Below are 21,346 nucleotides of genomic sequence, written 5' to 3' on the forward strand. Positions count from 1 at the left end.
CATCTCTTATTCACTACATATGTCTCTCTCTTTCTCTCTCTGTCTTCTTCCTGTCGCTTCTCTCCATTCTCTGCCCTTCCCTACCTCACTTCTCTTTTACTCTATCTATCACCTATTCCCCCCCCCCCCCCCCCGCTTCATCTCTCCTCTTTTTCCTCTCCAGGCATCCCTGGACTTTCATAGTGACAAAAGGTGACACTTCTTCTGTTGTGGAGGATCACGCAGTCTATCAAGGTAGGAATACATTTAGAATTTTTGCTGCCAACCTGCCACCATCCTGACCTTATGTATGTAGTGAAAAAGCTTACATTTGTGATCTGTGTGTGTGTGTGTGTGTCAGGGACCAAGGCCTCCTCAGAGGCCCTGAGCTCTCATGTTTTTCAGTCAAGTTATGGGGAGCGTTTCACCATCACCACCAGCAGCCAGTGGGTGCAAGGTAACTCTTCTTACACACACACACACGTCAGGGGTTTGTTGTACGACATGTAAGTGTGCTCCATTCAATGACATTAGTGGGTTTTGGATGACTCTCACAGCCAGATTTACCAAGGCTTTTGTGCCTTTTCAGGCTCCAAACACGTGCTGAACGGACACACTGGCTGGAGTCCCAGCAAAAATGTGTCTCTCACATGTGCATTTAAGGGAGGATTGCACAAATAATAGGAAGAGACAATGTTAACAGAGGTTGAGCATGTATTCCGCTGTGTTTACGAAGGTCACACCATTTGTGATGGTCAGTTTTGCAGGGACAATTCTCCGCTGCTGAAGACCAGTGGTAAACATAGCGCAAATGGGATTTACACAACCCACGAGGAAGATTGTAGTGGGGGAAATAAACGTGTATTAGATATGGGCCTGTATATAGCTAAAACCATTTATTAGAAACAAACTTTAAGCAATTTGGCTATTATTTATGAGCACAATACAATAATTACTGTAACGCAAATTAATAGTGGACGAGTGTTTTGGTTTGTGTTTGTTAAACTTGAATTTTAATTAGACTTTTAATGAACTGTAAAATCAGGCTGCACCTAAACTTCTTTCTTTTATTAAGACATTTAATCGTGAGTTTGGCAGCATTTACCTCTGTACTAAAATTAATTTCGACACCATCTCTACCCCCACTTGCTGCAGTCTGAGCTGCTCCTCTCTCTCTCTCTTTCTCTGTCTCTCCCCACCAGTGCCTTGATTTGTCCTATTAAATCAATGTATTGTGTTGTTTTGAACCACAGTCATGGTAAATATTTTGTCATCAAGATCCCTGCGTTATCATTTCATTTCTGAGCTTACTGATCTCATAGATCTCCCGCTGCGGGACTATAAGCTTTCCTTCACTCGCAGAGTATGCCTGGAGGTCAGTACCAGGGTCAGTCTGAGAGCAGGACTACATAAGGAGCTGCTCTCTCAGTAAATCAGACACTGAATACACACAGATTCTGACCGCAAATTCTATGAAAACTGCAGTGCACAACTGCGCAACATAATTTCCTTCTCTCTGGCCCTGATATTTACAACTAAATGTTGACTTATCTTTAAACCTGCTGTACCTACTTATGCGTAGAGAGTTTCATGGGCTACATAAGCAAATGGCACTGGCTACGTTGTCAATATATGACCTAAGTATGGAACTCATGCGACAGATAGGAACCAGTGTTTACAGCCGCCCTCTCAAGTGTTTAAGATGTTGACCTGCCTGTAAAGCCATAGGAATGATATGAACTACTTACTACTTACTTTGTTTATTGCTGTGCACCAATATACCAAGGCAAATTCCTTGTATGTGAAAACCTACTTGTCGTCCATGAACAACAGAGGGTTGTGTTTTGTTTTCATGAATTAGTTATTGAATATCTTTTCACTGACCAACCGGCTCAACCGAGCTACAGTAGAGAAATAAAAGGATTTTTTGCATGCCTTAAAACAGTAGTATGTCTCAGCGCATAACCTCAGCCAACTCAACTGGCAAAATCTGGATCAAGTGACCTGGTGAACAATCCCCTTACACTGGCGCAGTAACAACATAACCAATACACACCTCTTGTACATCGATATGAGCCCTATTTGTTTCTCAAGGTGACTACAGTAAACACTTCAGACTTCATGTGGCTGTGGCATTGCCTGAGTGACAAAAACATTGGCCAAACATTTTATAAGAATAGTTGTACTTGCATCAAGATCAGTGATGATTTAAACTGGAATGAAGAAGAAATGAACAACACTGGCTAGTATGCAATAAACTAGCTGATGACGTTTAGCCCAAAAAGAAACTTTTGTACGCAGGACGTGGATCCTACATTTCCTAACTTATTGTACACCCTACGCCCTATTAACAGCTATGGCAAATCTAAACCCTGGGCAGCAACAGACGTTAAGAATAAAAGCATTATATCATTGTAAAGCTCCATGATTAATCAACACTTTTGTCGTTTTCTCCACCACTTACACCAATTGCTGCTTTCGATAAATCTCAGTGATGTTTATTGAAAGGAATATGATGGAATTGAACCCCTATTCAGCTGCAGGATCTCAATAACTATACACGCACATGCAGACACAGGCAAACAAAATTCTTCCACTTGTTCCATCAGTACTCTGGGGCTCTTTAAATTCCTCCTGAACTGTAATTGATCAGCCTTGGTGATTTCCTCACCACATCATCCTCTCATCAATACGTCTGCCTCATACCCAGACGTCTGGTACGCTGCTGTTATTGACCCCTCTTTTTTGAGTTCAAAGCTGATTCCAATTAGATGAGTATCATCTCTCATCAGATAGCAGCTCTTTTAATGAAGCTGCCACACTCCAGCATGCAGATATGGACACGTGCACGCATGCAGATATACAGACCTGAGACCTGCGCTCAAACATTCTTCGGCGGCCTGAGAATGTTTGAGTGCAGGGCTCAGAGCCTCTTCCACTGTATGTGTCAAGCTCCAGATTGAAATTCAGGCCCACAGTCAAATGCTCATCCCCCGTTGTGGCAGCCAGACAGAGAACATAATGGGAGGAGAGAGCCCTTCAATTACTCTGCTACAAATGCTCTCTGACAGCCTAAATGGACTACAAGTCAAAGCCTTGACGTAGATTAGTCTAATATCTACCGCTTGGCTGTCTGACCACTGAACTGGGAGCTACTGGTGTGTGTGTGTATGTGTGTCCCACAGAGGCAGAGTGGACAGAATGGTTTGACAGGGATGATGAGAGGGGATCTGGAGACTGGGAGAAACTGTCTGACCTGCATGAGGCCTATCCAGACCGACTATGTACCAGTCCACTGGACATCCAGGTAAATCTCTTCTTACTTCATCAAACACACATACATGTGTGTGAGTGTGTGTGCTACTGCTTATGCTGGCAACTGGGTTATTATCATATTCTTTTGCAACGACATGAAAACCCACTGATAAGTTATCAGCAGAGGCTCTACAACTTTAATGTTGCCAAGGAAATATTTTTCAGAGTCAGTTTACCCAGAAACCCTCCAGCTCCCTGTGTGTAAATGTTCGTCTGCCTGAGGTGACGTCTGTTTCCAGCAAATTGCAAAGGTGGAATATTTGAGGAGTATTTCAGTTTCATCTTTACACGAAACAATGGAACAATAAATCTACTAATGTAGAAAAAGTCTTCAAATCCCCACACTTGTTGTCTTCCCCAGATTCAGGTTAGAGGATTGATATCACTATGCATCCAGAATGCAATATTTTTCGTTCCATGTCATGCCCTCCTTTCAAGGATTTACGCTTCATGATTCGGAACAAAGACCAGTTGAGAAATGGCTGTGCATTTTCTTTTCTAGCAGGGATGTCTGTCCAGCAATGCAGTGTAGCTGCACATAAGATGCGCTATGAAGCAGGGATGGCATTGTTTTGCAAGTCACATGTAAATAGATTACATGCATTGTTGAGGAGTTTCTTTGACTCCTCAACAAAGGACAGGCTCTGTCATTTCTGTGCTGAGGGGCAAGTATTTTCAGTATCTGACATTCGTTAATGTCCATGTTTTGTGATCCAAGTTCAGTTCACTGCAGTTCACTCGCTCACTGGCAATATATTAATGATATGACAGTGAGAACCCAGTTGACATTGCAGTGCAACCATTGGGCTTATTCAACACTGAAGTGGGTGCATCAGTGTGCATCAGGGTGCGACAGCATGACCACTTTTTTAAATGTTGATTGGGTGTCTGAAATTAATTATATAAAATGTCTTTCTCTGCTCTGGCTCCTCCAGCTGGTGGTGGAGGGGCTATACCTAAAAATGGTCTACAAATACCGAGGCATGCCCATATCCTAAACTTTGTTTTGTGTCCTTAACAAGTCATTGCAACCCTTCACCAAATGTAATGCTATTTTAGATTAGGATTAGATTAGAAAGGATCAAACGTGTCTCCTATGTATTAATCTGGGGTATTATTTGCTGTCTGTATTTGTTGTCAAACCAAAAGGCTAAAGTTAAAGTGAAGTCACAAATCACTGTGTTAAAATCAAGTTGTAAGTCTCAAGTAAGTTGAAAATCAAGTCATCACATTCATGACGCGAGTCTCACTTATGTTCAAATCATGTGACTCAAGGCCGCACCTCTGCATTGAGGGGCATTGTCTGGCACACATAAATGGATGGCTTCGTTGCCATGCTTGAGAGTTGTGCCAGTTACAGAGAAGTACAGAGATACAGGCATGTTTTTCCTAGCTCATGTGTTCTGTGTCCTCAACACATGTAGAAATACAGAAGAGGACGGTGTATTTCTAAGAACAGTGGGAGCATTTCGTGATCGACAACAGTATCTCAAGTCCCATTCTCTCTTTCCCTTTCCTACTAACATCTACTACAACACGTACAGTACATAAATAAGACAGCTTTGGAATTTGAGTTATTTGGAAGTCATGTTTTTGCACTTTTGCCAGAGCTAGGCCACTGTTTCTTGTTCTTTGTCTTTGTGCTAAACTAGGCTAAAAACATGTCGAGCCTATCTCTTTACTAGATGTACAGTACAGAGATCATTCTAAGAGCGTACATTTGGAACAAGGCAAGACAAAACAAGGTCTTGTCTCACAGGCTGAATTTGATAAAAGAGATAAAGTTACATATTGAATTGAGTATTGAGTGATGTAGGTATGGGTCTGCACATGGAATTTGTAGATAAAACATAAGATATAGAATAATGCCAGCCTTCATAGAACATTGGATAAATTGATTGGAGGCAAGCTTAAACTGCACTACATCACTGCAATACTGTAGGTATAACACACTGTTAAAGCATATGAATCAATGCTACAGACATTTGTGGCTGCAGCCTGCACTGAAAGTTGTAATCCTTAAGATTTCAGTCCTACAGCAAGTGTGGTTAAATACTACAGCAAATGCTGTTTGAGCAGCTACTGTGTCAAAGATACAACAGAAGAACTCTATTAACAGTGCAGCCAAACAACAAACCCATGTTGTTTTAACAAAGAAGCCAACCAATAATAATTACACCCGCAATCCAAATCTCACGCTGCACGTGACACAAGTCGTTTTCCACACAACAGCAGGACACAGTAAAAGGAGTTGTTTAGCTTGCTGTGGAGCCCGTCGCCTGCAGTTCTTCATCTTGCTGCTCTCTGTGTCGAGCCATTCTTATTCCATTACTCCATGCAATATTTAATACTGCTCTGCTGTCAAAAAAATGACCAAAATAACCATTGTCTTGTTTTGTAAATGCATTTTTGATGCACAATCTCCTAACCTCAGTGACAAATACATTGCCTCTCCTGTGGCTTCTTCACAAGAAAAGCCACTCAGTGTTTTGCCAGCTGAATGCATTCGTTGTGAAGCAGCAGCAAAAGGCTGTTCCAGTTGTATTGGCAGTCAGTCGATACAGCTCTGACACAGTGTAAAGAGAGTGAACAGTAAACGGTGAGGCTGTTATCAGTGAGATAAAATTACGATGGATTACATGTTGCATTGTTTCTTGTGAATCCCAAGTGCGTGAGAGGGCAATCTGAATGCAACATGGGAACTGCATAATCCGCCACTACATTGCAGAAGAAATAATGACTACAAATAGTATCACAAATTGGGTTTGATTTCATGAAAACCTTAAGAATTATAACTTTAAACTCACATCTACAAGTAGCAACAATAATGTTGCATTAATAGTGTACCAAAGAGGAGCCGCCACATGGATGGCAGCTCCAGCTGCTTCTGTGTCCAGTTTTGTTGGGGGTGTGTCCTTCCAGTCAGCCGATCATCGGCGCTGAGCCATCTTGCCATTACTGTGCTGCTGGGACATGACATGGCTGCAGCCAATGAATGTGGATCCAGCCTGGCACCATTAAGCAGCAGCTGTTAGCCTTCCATGAAGATAAGCAGTAGTGCCAGGTTTGCCCATGCCGTCTCCAACACCCATACCATTACCATATAAAAATGGCTACTGTAGGCTCCAGCTGCTGTGCAGCAGTATTACTTGATCAATTTGCTCCATTGCATCTCCAATTCAACTTTATGTTATCTTGGTCTCTTACTGGACTTTCCCTTTTTGCTAAAATAAGAAATAATTTAAAATGGATTGTTGGCATAAAATAATTATCTCCATAAGTGCACAAATCTAGTCTTTTTCCATATAATTAGTAGCTGCAAATTCACTGTAATTTCATAAACATTTAGGAAGAACATTTCCTCCCTAGGTTGCCAGCTCTGTGTGTGTCATCATTTTTCCACTGAGTCTGGCCAGTTAAAGTTTTCCTCAGTTTGCACTTTTCACTGTCTAATTTGCCTCTGTGGGGTCTCTATTTTTAGCAGCCAAGTGTTTTTTTGTTGTCTCATTCCAATATGTTATGTAATGTGGTTCTGATTTGTTTTGGAATATCGGACCATCCTAAGGAAATGTGAAGGGGCTCAGTGCCTGAGACTGAATGTCAGCACTTTCCTGTTGTTGATTGGCTTTGCACTGTAATGATAACACTGAAGGTCACTGGAGTCCAAGAGTTCATAGTTTTATTGGTCTTTTAGAAAGGTTTATCAGGAATGTACAGCATTTTAATGTCAAGACATTAAGACATTAGCATCATTAAACAAATGAGACCACATGTAAAAACAAGGAGAACTGGCAACCTCTGCTGGCCTCTCCACTGCGTTATGCCACCAGCTCTGTTCTGAAAGGAAATCCGCTGGATTGCACAAGAGCACTTTTAGTGCAAGCAGAGTTAAAGCTTACACAGTTCCCATGTAAAAGGCCTGTGCAAAAAAACAATCTTAACATTGACAGTGAATTCACATGTGGGAAATGTTGCAGAATAAAAGAGGCACAGAAAGTTGATTGCCGCTAAGTTATGTTAAGATTTAAATAATTAACGAAGGTGCATGCTGCGCCAGCTGTGTGTAGATGAGCTTTGTGTTACAATGTCCCAAAAATGGATCTGTGCAGGACATGCCCTAAATGCACTTGCACCATGCATTTTAGACCATGTGCTGTAGATCGTTTAAATAGGGCCCAGCCTATTAGATGTCTGCAAACAAGGGATGTCCTGATGCCAAGTGGCCAGATATCTCTCTGTCTTTCGCTCATGCATTTCCCAATATTTTGAAATACCTACAATACCATTGATGCGTTACACAATTTGACAATAATGTTTTGGTGTTTTAAAAGTGTCTTTGCAAACAGTACCCTCCATTGATTATTGTCATTCATCTTTCCCTTGTCCAGGCTGAAACCCATGATGGCATACCATCCAACCAGACAAGAGATGTGATCCACAAGAATGACAAGGACTATGGCTTTGTCTGCCTCAACAAGGACCAGGCTCATGGCCTCTGTCAGAACTACAGGGTCCGCTTCCTCTGTGGAAAACTGGGTACGTTCATCACTTACTTACTTACTCCTCAAGTGTATGTATGTTTGTGAGTATGGTATGTGTATGAGTATGACAGAGAGTTCATTGTTGACAAGAATGTGTTGTATACAGTTGATGATGACCACAGGCGTCTTGTAATCCTTGCTAGCTGTAGATCCCTTGTCATGCACCTGGCACACACACTCCTATGGGCCGGACACCTTGGCCACCACAAATTCTTCGCATCAGTTCATGCTTTTATTGGCCCTCTATGTACAAAGATATTCAGAAGTATTGCACCACACACCCCACGCCAGAAAACATGCACTGCCTGCAAGTCTGACTGAGCTTTTCTGCAGCCATTTCCTGTCATCTCCACTCCATTCAGCAGGATTGCCATGGACATCATGGGCCCTCTGGTAAAAGCAAGTGGTCACCAGTACATCATGGTCATTTGTGATTATGCCACCCGTTTCCCAGAGGCCTTTCCCTTGCGCACCATCATCGCTCCCACTGTTCTGCGTGTTTTGGTACAACTGTTATCTAGAGTGTGTATATCGGATGAGATCCTGACGTATCAGGGGACCAACTTCACCTCCAGGTTGATGCAGCTCTTCCATAAACAACTGGGCATCTCTGCAATCAAGGCCACGCCATACCACCCACAGACTGATGGTCTTGTTGAAAGGTTCAACCAGATGCTGAAGAAGATGCTTCTGCAGCATCTTCGTGGATGACACTGGCAATAACTGGGACCACTGGCTGCCATTTCTGTTCTTTGCCTACAGAGAACTTCCCCAGGCCTAAATGGGATTCTCCCCATTTGAGTTGCTGTATTGCTGAGATGTACAGGTGCCATTGGATCTACTCCAAAAGAGCTGGGAGGCCCCTTCCACCACTTTAAGCGACAGAGGGGTGGTGCTGTTTGTGCTTGAGATGAGGGCAAGGCAAGTTACCAAGAGGAGGCAGAGGTCAACCTGCATGAGGTCGAGAAAAGATAAAAGACCTGGTATGACCAACAGGCTCAGCACCGTGATTCCCAGCCTGGCCCAAAAGTTCTATTGCTTCCAACAGCAAGCCACCCGGAAAAGAAGAAACCAAAACAGACCTACCATGTGAACATACTGAAAGAGTGGAAGGAGCGTCAAATCCGGGCTCCAGAAAAGGCTCTGCTGGTGCTGGAGTGGACATAGAAGAGGAAGTGGAGACAGAACTGGAAACCCTAACTATGACTGCTGCTCCTGTGCTGGCATATCTTGCGCCAGAGTAAGCTGCACAGCTCCTCCAGGTCTTCCAGGGGGCTCCGTCCCTCTTGACTGTCTGACCAGGAAAACCACCCTTGTTGAGCATGACATTCGACTAAAGGATGGACAACCAATCCGCCAAGGTCCCTACAGTGTCCCACAACATTTGATGGAAAAACTGCAGCAGGAGGTATAGGAGATACCGAGTGATTGAGCCTTCCAACTCAGAGTGGTGCAGTCCAGTGGTCATCATCTTCAAGAAGGATGGTTCCCTCCGGATATATGTATGGATTTCAGGAAGCTCAATTCCATCTTGGAGTTTGAAGCCCACCCCATGCCAATAGTCGATGACTTACTGGAGAAGATCGGAGCTGCCAAGTACATCACCACTCTTGATCTGTGTAAGGGATGCTGGCAGGTGCCGCTGGAGGAGTCATGCCAGCCATACACAGAAGCTATCCAGAACTGCCCTCCACCTCCCACCAAGAAGGAGGTACGGTCCTTTCTTGGTTGGCTGGTACAGACAGTTCAGTTCATGCCCCAGTTTGCAACTATTGCAGCCCCATTCACAGCACTCACTGGCAAGGACCAGAGGAACCCGGTGAACGCACCTCGAAAGCCTGCCTGTGTTCTTCCCCTGTCCTCAAGAAGATTTTATAGAAGATTTATAGTACATTCAGCCATGGACCAGTACTGGCTCAAAGAAACCCTGTAGAAGAACTTCCAATCATGTACCTGAGTTGCAAGCTGCAGCCACGTGAAACCAGGTAGTCCACTGTGGAAAAGAGGGCCTTGGCCATGATGTGATGTAAAAAGGCAGTCCTCCAAGTGGTCATGAATGGAGCTAGCCTGAGATAGTGTTATCCTAGTGGTATCATTACACCATGAAATATGGGAATATGAAATAATGGTGTAAGAATTCCTTTTCGAAATAGAGCAAAACCTGAAAGCCAGTTCAGCCAGGTAACTCAAGTTGTACTGCTCTGCTCTGCAAAAAGCTTAAAAAAATAACCATCAAACCATATTGCAGAACCCTGCCACAAAAAAATTGTGCTGGACTGGAATGAGCCTGGACTAAATATGTACACATGCACTGTGGGCATGGATGGGGTTTGACCTTTCCAATGTAGACTAGCTATATGCGCGACTGTGTGTAGCAGTACGTGTGCCAGCTTTGCTGCATTCTGTGAGCTCTAACTCTCACTGTCTGCCCCTGTAGTTCGTCCGCAGGCCTTCATTTCCATCGACATGTTGTCCAACAGCAGCATCCTGGAGCTTGCCGATCAACCAGAGGGCTGGGGGGCCGGGGATCGGGTGGCGGTGGCCAGTACCGACTACTCCATGCACCAGGCTGAAGAATTCACCCTGTTGCCCTGCCCTACCTGCTCGTCCAACCAGGTTAGGGTCCAAGGTGAGAGAACCAGTGACCCAAAGTAATGAAAGGAAATGAAAGGTTTTGATGTTGCTGGGCAAACGTTTATGTCAGAGCAGTTCAATCAAGTTAAAGTCTCAGACTAACCAGACTTTTAACTATTGGCATAAAGTCTGGTCCACAGTGTTCTTTAACATGTTTGAGAGACTACTGTAGCTGGAGAAGTCTTTTGACAGTAGCTGTTATTGTAGGGGAGAGTGTAACTTACTTTCTCCACTCATATTCTCCTTGCCTGTACTCGGTTTTGAAGTGACCACTGGCTTGAAAAGTGGGTCATAAACCCGCTAGGCTCCCACTGCCCCCACAACACTGTAACTAAATGTTGATTCATGGAACTGTAATGTGGTTTAGTTTAAAATGAATACTGCACCCTTTTTTTTTTTAATTACATCAATTCTAGATAGTGGGATTGTCAGAATGTGCATTGCTCCTTGATCCACATTAACACATAGAAACATTTTATCTTGTAGATATCTACATATGAAAGATTCACAAACACAATGTTTTCACTGTATTGAAAGGAATTTAATTCTAAATTGAAATGGCAAGCTACATAAGGTCAGCTTTACTTTTATTGCACTTAAACACAAACCACTTTGCTGCAAAGTGTTGCATAAGGTTAAAAGCAAAAGGTGACAGAAGAAGAAGCGAGCTGGACTGATGAAGACTGAACACATAACACAAGTAGTGGAAATACATCAGTCACACAGAAAGGTAAAACTGTGTCTCAAATCAATTTCTTAAAACGGCTATGCACTCTGGCAACCTTTAACACAGTCAGACAGTTTGTTTCACAGTTTAGATGCCAGAATAAGAAAAGCACAATCACACTTAATTTGAGTTTGGGTCTACTATAATCCAAGGGCACGTAGAGCTCAGAAAACACAGAAACCTTATGAGTTAGAGCTCCATCAGAAGAACATAATGATTTCTTATGAAGGGATTAAAAATAAATTTCTGTTTACATAATTATGATAATAATCCTCAAGATTTTCATTTTGTCAAACCCCGCTGCTGATACAATTTACGGCTGTCATTTCTTCCTCCAATGGCCATTCGATGTATTTACATTCAATAATTACCCCTCTATATAGTAGTTTTAATTGCTACTGACAGAGTCCTCCTCTCCTCTGCAGGATTAAAAATTGTGTACCTTAACACAAGCGATTCACAAGACACAATGCATATGAATGCAAAAAAAAAAGCTGGTTTATGCGTACATTTTACGTATGAAGGCAACACTCGATCATGTGTCAGTATAGTTGACTGTCTTGTTTAAGGGCTATTTTTGGCGTCCAGGATTCCAGAAGTAAAAGTCCTTTTAGCTTTCTGCATAGACAATGATGGGTGACTGACAGTTGACACCTTAGATCGGCATTAGCCCTGTCTGGTTAATTGATAAATACTAAAGATGAACAACTGCATTATAGAAAATACACTTAGTTTTCACAGTTAGTTTGGCTATAAACAGACACAAACCAGTTGTTCTTCTTCTGTGGTATTCCTGACAGAGTGGCTGCTCAAGGTGTGTTTGCTGCCCCCAGTGGTCTAATTTTGAACAGACTTGTGTTATTAAACCGCACTTGCTGCTACCACCAGCCACCACAGCCATCTCTAATTCAACAAGTTCTGAAGCCTTAAGGTTTATAACTTAAATGGCTTTATTACTACATTTGCTGGCAAGATGCTGACATTTTTTCAGGATGCGATCATTTTTATTTTGGTTACAGAGGGAGTGAATGTGTTCCTCTGTTAGATATAGCCTGTAGTGATTTGGAATGAAATCCCTGTTAACTATGGAATTTCTGTCTGCCTAAACAGATTTAAATCATACACTGAAACCATCTTTATTGCTAGGGAACCCTTCCATGAGAGTTAAGGCTGAATTTTCGGAGGTGTGTGTGTGTGTGCACATAAACACCCAGTTTGATAGAGGCCAAGTTGAGACAGCCTAGAGCAGTGTGTGGGAGTCAGTGGAAGGTGTTTGGACTGACTCAGGGCCAAAGGAATGTCTCAGTCTGCATCCTGGAGTACTGTGTGTTCCTAACTGGGCCCATTCACGCTGACACACATATACATGCTAGTATGGACCCACATTTTTTTTGTCGGCCCTCTCTGTTCTCCTGTAAAGTCAAATAACTAAAAGTCAGCAGTAACGTGACATGACGTGTCCTCTCAGAGCTGTAGCTGCCCGACACGATTCACACACCAAAAAGTCAAGTTTGCAATTCTTCTCCAGTCTCAGAGTCCAGGATTTAGTTTCAAATCTATGCTAGAGCTGCTGGCGTTTCTCCCCTGCCGGGCTGCATCAGATAATCAGTCCATTATAACCCCCCCCCACCACCACCACCACCACCATCTTCCTCTCTGTTTTTCCTCAGCTCTCTGACGTCACCGGGTGTTTGACCATCCAGACTGTAAATCCTATTTTTGTGAGCCCAAGGCTGTTCCTCAGAGCTCCTGTCACTTGCCTCCTGACTGTGAACCATTTCATTAATTTCTGCCTGCGTGCCACTTTGCTGCACCATTTTTGAACATGCAGTGATAATCAAGACTATTCCCCAGCCCCTGAGGTTATGCACAAACAGGGAGGGTGTGTTGTTTTTGTTGTTGGCAGCTGTGAGCTGGGAGATGGCTGAGAGAGACACAGAGACAGATAGCCCAGGGCTATTTATCAGTTTGAGTCCAATAACTTGTGCCTGGGTTTTACATGTTGAACTTTTGACAGTTCTGAATGGCATAAATGATGATGAGTGCAGATATAAATGTTGTGGAGTGGATCAATGGCCTGGAGCAGTGGTGAAGGATTTAGCATTATTCTATTTCTATTTCTAAAAGCCAGGCTGCATCTCTCCAGGTCAGTATTCACTATGAGAGAAGTCTGGAAGCATCCACTGAGACCTTATCGTTCCCAACAAATAAATAACAAACTCTAGAGTATTGACAAAGCTCACAAACCCCGTTATCAAAACTGGGTCAGTAGATAGGTTACATGGTACAAAAGTATGTTGACATCCAAGCAAAGTATGTGGACACCCACACACTTAAGTTGTGTGTGATAATGTATCATGTGATTCTGACAATATGGGTATTAATCTACTGTTATAAATTGGCTGCAGGGCTTTTCTCCCATTCAAGATAAGGTCTGGCCAGTTCATCCCAAAGGTGTTTGTGGGTTCTGTGAAGGCCAGTCAAGTTCTTCTGGCTTTGTGCATGGGTGCATTGTCATGTTAAAACAGGAAAACTGTTTCAATAAAGTTGGAATCACACTTGTCCAAAATATTATTGTATGCTGTAGCATTAAGACTCCACTTCATTAAGCAGCTCAGACCAAAAGAGGAAAAACAGTAGCCAGAGCAGCCCCATAAACTGTCCACATGCCATATAAAATGAAGTATGAGTCTAATATTGCATGGGCTATTTCTTGCCTTAGATTTATTTGAAAACTGATGTTGGTGGATAGTGGAAGAAGTTTGAATCTTGGCATTGTCTCCAGATAAAGATTTGAAGGAGAGACCAATCACCGCCCATCGAATAGTACAATTATCCAATCAGGTGTAGGAAGGGTTCATGCAGATGTCTGATGAAGGAGAAAGTTCATCATTCATCTCTTGAATTGAATTCAAATGCCATACAAGACAATTGTAAGTGAAAATGTTGAGCTGGCTTTGTGAGATATTACCCATTGCTAGTTGGAGCTTTCTGTAGACATTAAGCCTACATTTTGTAAGATATTACATTAGTGGTAATATTCAAATATCAAATATTATGTTAACAGCTACATAGCTGTACACTCTAATACTTACAAACTTCTTTGATATCTGACAGTGATAATGACACTGTTGACAGCTCTGCTCTTAAGCTGCTTGTGCTACTGTGAAATAACTGCAGCGCTCTCTCTCTGAAGCTTTTTATTCAGACATTTTAACATGAAAATGTTATGCACAAAATAATGATACTATATGAAGTGTTTCGCTATCTGTCCACCAGCTGGCTAACTAACTGCTAAATGCCTGTCTGTTGGTCTTTTTGAACAGCACAAGAACAGTCCTCATTTGCATTCAGAGAAAGCAAATTGGCCGGATTAAATCCAAGAGCCGGCAGTTTTCCTTTTATATATTTCAAGTGAGACTATTTCACTTTTGAAAGAAGAAATGGCATATCTTCCCTTTTTTTTAGGTCAATATACTCAGGTGTTTTGCTGCTACAGCCTCATTTGTTGGTTATTACCAGTAGCTTATGGTGGCTAATTGGCAAATTGAAGATGGACATAACTTTAACCGGCTGTATGTTTTAAAAATAACCATCATCTGATCATTTCCACAGTGGCTGCTATTACTGGTCCAAAATCAATATTTCAATATAAAAGCATTTATTCAATCACTTTGAGGAAATTCAGTCTCAATCAGAAGAGACGATATTGTATGACATATTAGTGATTATGTCCTTGCATACCAACTCACATGATCTCTGAAGTGGCCCCCTTTGAGTGTACAGGACCAGTCACAGGAGCTTGTATCGTACCTGGCAGCACCTGCTGATCCCCATGAAGAACTATTCATCAATTTATAAACAATCAATAACTCTCAAAATAAAGTGACTTTTTGCATGAGAGTTAAAAAATGAACAAGGTTGGTTATTCATTCCCCTAAAAAAAGTACAACAACAAGGTTGTGGGAAAAACTAATGAACAGTAGGTAGTCGTTGTAAACTGGGATTTAAATCGTGTCTTTTGAGCCTGGGCTGTTGATGTTTTAAGTCTGAGCTGGAATGAAAGTGTTTATTTGTACTCTTTGAGTCCTGGCTGTGCTGGTGGAGGGAGTAGGAGGAGAAAAGAGATTAAGCATGTGGGTGTGTGATCTTCTGTCTCTCAGATTTCGCACTTGAACATGTCTTTGATTTCATTTTTTTTCCCCCTAGCATCGCTTTGTTTCTCCTAATCAGCACATTTGCGTTGTGTTCAGGATGTGAATGTGTAGGAGTGGAGGATGCGTGAAATGGAGCTGTTATCGTTCCCGCGTTCTCCCACTTACTTTGTTATTTTGCTGCCCTTTTCTTCTCACCCCCGACTTTCATGGGATCCTCTTTGTTCACCTCAGCCTCACTATCATTTGCTGAGGTGTAAATTGCAAGGAGCTACACTATGCAAATGCATTATATTGTAGCTTTGAAAAAACTTGCTGAGGCCCAGTGTGAGTGTGAATATTGCATGCCTCTTTTTGCCCTGCCTCTGCCTCTCATTATTCATAGTATGGCGTTGAATTACAGTCTAATATTACTAATAATGCTCAAGATCAGTAATTTCTTTGTGTGCTCTTTGTGACACCAGAGAACATAAATATACACATAAAAAGCATTTAAATGCTGCATGACTAGAATGAGATTTTCCTAAGTTGGTCGATGTAGCACTGATGATGCAGAATGACATCACTCAAACAATGTCCAATGAATTGTCTGTCAGTCATTTGTTAGTTTGTCTAACTTCATCTTAACCATAAGGAAACAAAGTAATTCTTTCCTTCATTCAGACCAAATGAACTGAACTATAGGTGAAACCTCAAAAATGCTGTTTGTATTAAAAGTAAGTGTGCCCATTTTTATGCCAGGGGAAAAAAAAAACTTAAAAAGGTGAAAGTAAAGCCACACGAGTGCGAGCCGCAGCAGTTCAGCAAGGTAGCCGCCATGCACATGTAGAGTGTGTGTGTGTGTTATGCATCAATGTGTATATGAGTGCCTCTGTCTTTTCACCAGTGCCGCCTGCGCATTCTCCTTTAAAAAGAGAAAACTCTGACTCAGCTTTACCATTATGTCCTCCACCTCAATTATCTGAAACATCTGCTCGGTTACACACCCACATCCCCACACACACACAGCAAACAAACAGCAAAACTGTACTTTTCTCAGTCTCTGGTGCGAATGGGCATCTGTTTAAACTGTGCTCAGCTCTGTTGAAAGGACTCATTAGTGGAAACAGTGAATCTTTAGACAGCATTGACAGCAGGTGACTACAGACCCATGCAGCAGTTTTGAACAGATGTCTTTATATTTTGTTTGTTGTAATGTTTGAGCCCTTGGGCTGAGGTATGATGTCTGTGTGTGGATGTGTGTGTGCGCGCATTCGTGTGTGTTTGTGCAGGTAAGGCCAAGTTCATCCACATGGGTGAGGAAGTGGACGGGGTGGATATGAGGGCGGAGGTGGGCCTGCTGAGTCGTAACATCCTGCTCCGTGGTGATATGGAGCCCAGCTGCTATGGCAACGAGGCCTGCAAATTCTTCGACTTTGACACTTTTGGAGGACATTTGAAGGTACGCTCTTTGTCGTTTACACAGCAGACAACCAGGTGAATCACATGTGAACCAGCTTCCATCAGGGGTTGTGTACTATGCTGCCTGAGGATAGTGAGCGCTAAGCATTGACTTGTTGCTATCTGAACTTTTTGTGACAGCTACTATGATTTGCACGTGACAGTTACTGTAATTCTTGACTTTAGAAACTTACTAGCTTTCAACTTTTAAGTCAATTTAGATGTCCTAGGTCATCAACATCATGGGAAGTTTGATGAACTAATTAATTAAATTAAAAGAAAAACAATTACACAAAGGCAAAATGGGTCGTGAGCTGATTTTTAAAGGTGTCCACAGTGTCTGCAGATCTAAAGTCCAATGTTCAGGGCCACTGTAGGAAGTAGGGTGTCCTGTCCTTTATGTAGCAAGGAAAGATTGTGGAGGTTGGAGTGGTGTATGGGTGTATAGTACACCCGACTCTCACATCAATCTTTCCCCAACCCTAACCAAGTTAGTTGTCTCACCCAAACCAAACCTTAACTACAGTTAATTTGCCATAACCATGATCACCATGCTGTAGTTGCTAAACATTGTAGAAATCTGTATCAGCAAGTCCCTCAACATAACCAAGAGTCATCGCTTCCAAAACAACCTATATGAGAGTTTTCCGATCTAGCCCCAGCTGCATCAGCAGACCCTATTGTTATTATCTCATATTAACAGCCATATATAACATGTCAGAAAAGTATAGCACGAAGTGAATGGCTCCCTCTGAGAATGGTGGTCAGAGGCAGGGACCCAGGCATGCTGACCCCTGATTGTAGGCTGGTTCTAGGGACGTGGAACATCACCTCTCTGGCTAGTGCAGAAGGTGGAGCAGTACCAACTAGACAAAGTTGGGCTGACCTCTATGCATAGAGCTGGGTCTGGAACCAAACAATTGGAGATGGTTGGACTCTGGAGAGGATACCGCCTAGACCACTTCAACACTTGCATGCATAATGATGGAGACAACTTGAGGGGGGTGAATGGGAGGAATGGCCTGCCTGATCTGAACCCGAGTGGTGGTTTGTTATTAGACTTCTGTGCTAGTCATGGATTGGCCATAACAAACACCATGTTCGAGCATAGGGTGATTTCTAAGTGTACTGGTATCAGAGCACCTTTATCAAAGATCGGTGATCAGCTTTGTGGTTGTATCATCAGACCTGCGAGTGAAGAGAAGAACAAAGCTGTCAACTGATTGGATCAGATGGTGGTAGAGGCTGGCGGACAGACTTGGTAAACCCAAATGTGTAGTGAGGGTGAACTGGGAACGTCTGGCTGAGGCCCCTGTCAGCAAGGTCTTCTGGGAATATTGTCAAGGGGTGGAAATAGTACGTAATAGCCCAACCAATACATCCTCTGTTGAGAAGGCAGCGTTTGAAGACTTTGGGGAAATCTCACCCACATCCCTGGCAGAGGTCTCTCAGGTTGTTAAGAAGCTCCTCAGCAGCAAGACGCCAGGTGTGGATGAGATTTGCCCTGAGATACTGAAGGCTCCGGACATTATTGGGCTGGTATGGCTGATATGACTCTTCAATGTCACATGGAAGTGAGGACAGTGCCTGCAGAACAGGGTGGTGGTTCCCATTTTTAAAAAAGGGGACCAGAGAATGTGCTCCGTTATCGGGGTATCACACTGCTCAGCCTCGCTGGGAAAGCTTATGCCAGGGTCTGCATGACTTGGAGAGGGCCAGGATGAGAGTCAGCACCTCCAAGTCTGTGGCCATGGTTCTTGCCAGAAAATGGTGGATTGCTCCCTCCAGGTTAGGAATGAGTTGCTGGCCCAAGGGAATGAGGTCAAGTGTCACGGGATCTTGTTCACAAGTGAGGGTAAAATGGAGCGTGAGATCAACAGGGGGCATTGGAAGGCAAAGCTTTCGATTTACTAGTAGATCTACATTCCAACCTGACCTACAGTCATGAGCTTTGTAGGGATGTACCCGACTCGAATTTGTCCTCAGTCTTCATCTGCCAGATCTGCTAGATCGGCTGAAGAAGAATGATTCCAAGGCTGGATGTGCAAAGCCCCATGTGGCCATTTGCATGCAAATATTTCCACATTTGGCCAATCAAAATTGAATGCTCCGATTAACGATTAAAAGTTCAAATTAGAGCAGGTTAAGATTCTCAACAAAACCCATGCTGTATGTATCACCCTGTTGGCCTGTCAACAGGCAGAAAAAAAGACAGTGGTGAGAGACACTGAGAGACAGGAAAGGACAGAGGAACACAGAAGGAGAGAGAGAGAGAGACAGGCAGAGAGACTGTGGTTGTATTCCTGCTGCCGTCATGCCTCTCTCTCCCCAGGGTGAGCTATCATATCCAATTACGAATTTATACCACAGGCTCGTGTCACATATTTCTCATGCATGGGTGTGTGTGTGTAGCACGTACGAGCAAACCATACACAGAAAGGAAAGCCTCTGTGAGATTTCAGCGAAGCCCTTCAAAATGAACCCCTCAGGGCGTACTTCCCCCCTTGACAGTTGTTCCGTCACTGTAAAAACTTGGATCTCCACTTATATCAGAGTAGCCTTTGTTACAGCTTTTATATATGTATATATATATTTTTTGTTTTGTTTGTTTTGTTGTTTTGTTTTAAAAAAAAAATGTTTTTAAAAAACAACAGCTGGTTGTTCTTTCAAAAGGCTGCAATCTTTCAACTGAAAGAGTTGGTCAGGAAGGTTTTTCTAATGATGTGGTGCAACAGTGGTTCTGGTTTGGGGTACTGTGGTTCTGGTTGTTAATCACTAAGTCACTCTGCTCTCAAATGTCTTTTATTCACCGGCGAATCTCCATCTGCCCTTCTGTGTCATTCTCCGGATCAACTCCCCTGTCATGCTAACTGCCTCTAAAATGTCCACCTTCCTTCTTTTCTTTCTCCTCAATACCTCTTTTCCTCCATGCTTCCTCTCTCTCTCTATCCTTATATCTTTCCACCTTTCCTAGTGTCCTTTCTTCCTGACTTTTGTCTGTGAACTGTGTCCAACCTCCCTCCATCCTATCTTTGTCATCCTCTCTCCTTCCCATCTTTCCTTGATTCCTCCCTCTCTCCATCCCCTACCCACCTTAATCCATACCGCCCTCTTATCACTCTTGTTTTCATTTCTCCTTCATTCCTCCTTTCATTTATCTATCGTTCTTCCCACCCTCCTGTTTTCTTTCTCTCCTCTCACCCTTGCTCTTCCACTTCTTCTACAACACCTACTGTTGAAATAGTCTTTACATCATCGCATTTCAATACCCCCATGTGCTTTATTTTAGCTGTGCCCAATGATTACAGTTATAGCTGTCATTTGAGTGATGCAACGGCCTGATCTCCCTGCAGGAGTGAATCATTTTCTGCTGTCATTATCAGGTGGAGCGGGGCTTCAGGGCAGTTCACATATCTGGGGTGGAGCTCCAGCACATGGGCCAGCAGACGATGGGACACTATCCAGTCCATTTCCATATGAATGGAGACGTGGATGAGAGGGGAGGCTACGACCCCCCCACCTCTGTCACCGATCTGTCCATCCACCACTCCTTCTCCCGCTGCGTAACCATCCATGGCTCCAATGGATTGCTGGTCAGTTAAGAATTTTTACTTATTTTTCAGTTTTTTGTTCTATTTCTACTTCAGAATCAGAATCAATCTTGTTTATAAGAACAAGAACAACAACCATTTTTTAATTGCTCTGGCAGACTAGCATTTCCGAATTGGTTGGGCGATGCCAGGCTATCTTGATTGTTTATCTGTACAAAAACTGAAGTGTGTGTGGGGGGGGTTATATGCTGGATTGTGTCTTTACTGTGTGCAGTGACCTCCTGAAAGGCTGTGTTGATACTTTCACAGCCAATTGCACTCTTTGCTGGCAATTATTTCTCCGTAAGCCTTGCACCAGTGTGACCCGTTATCAGTAAAATTCAATGTTTCTATTCCCTCTCAGGTAAAGGATGTGGTGGGCTATGACACGTTAGGCCACTGTTTCTTCACAGAAGATGGTCCAGAAGAGAGGAACACCTTTGACCACTGTCTGGGTCTGATGGTGCGGGCCGGGACCCTGCTGCCTTCAGACAGAGACAGCAAAATGTGCCGTGACATCACTGAAGGAGCTTACCCAGGATATGTGGCCAACCCACGCCAAGACTGCAGGTGAGACACGTGCATAAACTGCCATGCACTCTTTAACCTCTTCCATCCCATGGAGGATCTGCCAGGCGGAGATCCCAAAGTTTGCAAAGATACTAAATATATCAGGGTGAACTTTGATAATGATGCATATCTAGAACATTTCTATTTGATGGAATGGTGCAGTCATAACAAATGCTGTCTAGTTGTCGTGTCTTGTCTGATGTAAATTCAATGAAGCATTAGAACGTGCAGATACAGACTGACCGATGTGTGCGATATTGAAAGGGGAACGTTGACATTAAGATAAGGCAGGTTAAAGTAAAAGCCCCCGTTAACTCAACTGAAAATTTGGTAACTAAAACTTGTGAACAACATTTCTGTGAAAGCACTGAAAATCTTTTCTTGGCACCTAAACAT

At 43.0% G+C, this 21,346-nt stretch overlaps 1 protein-coding gene across 1 annotated transcript in view; it reads left to right on the top strand.

Annotated features, from left to right (window-relative positions):
* cemip (cell migration inducing hyaluronidase 1) overlaps positions 1-21,346 on the top strand; it is a 105,647-nt gene that overhangs the window by 52,640 nt on the left and 31,661 nt on the right. The window contains 8 exon segments of the mRNA XM_070904577.1: positions 164-234; positions 341-436; positions 3,165-3,286; positions 7,683-7,830; positions 10,273-10,464; positions 16,622-16,791; positions 20,174-20,383; positions 20,745-20,950. Coding sequence (XP_070760678.1) covers positions 164-234; positions 341-436; positions 3,165-3,286; positions 7,683-7,830; positions 10,273-10,464; positions 16,622-16,791; positions 20,174-20,383; positions 20,745-20,950 — 1,215 coding nt within the window.

The sequence above is a fragment of the Enoplosus armatus genome, chromosome 1 (genome assembly GCF_043641665.1).
Source record: "Enoplosus armatus isolate fEnoArm2 chromosome 1, fEnoArm2.hap1, whole genome shotgun sequence".
Classification (NCBI taxonomy): domain Eukaryota; kingdom Metazoa; phylum Chordata; class Actinopteri; order Centrarchiformes; family Enoplosidae; genus Enoplosus; species Enoplosus armatus.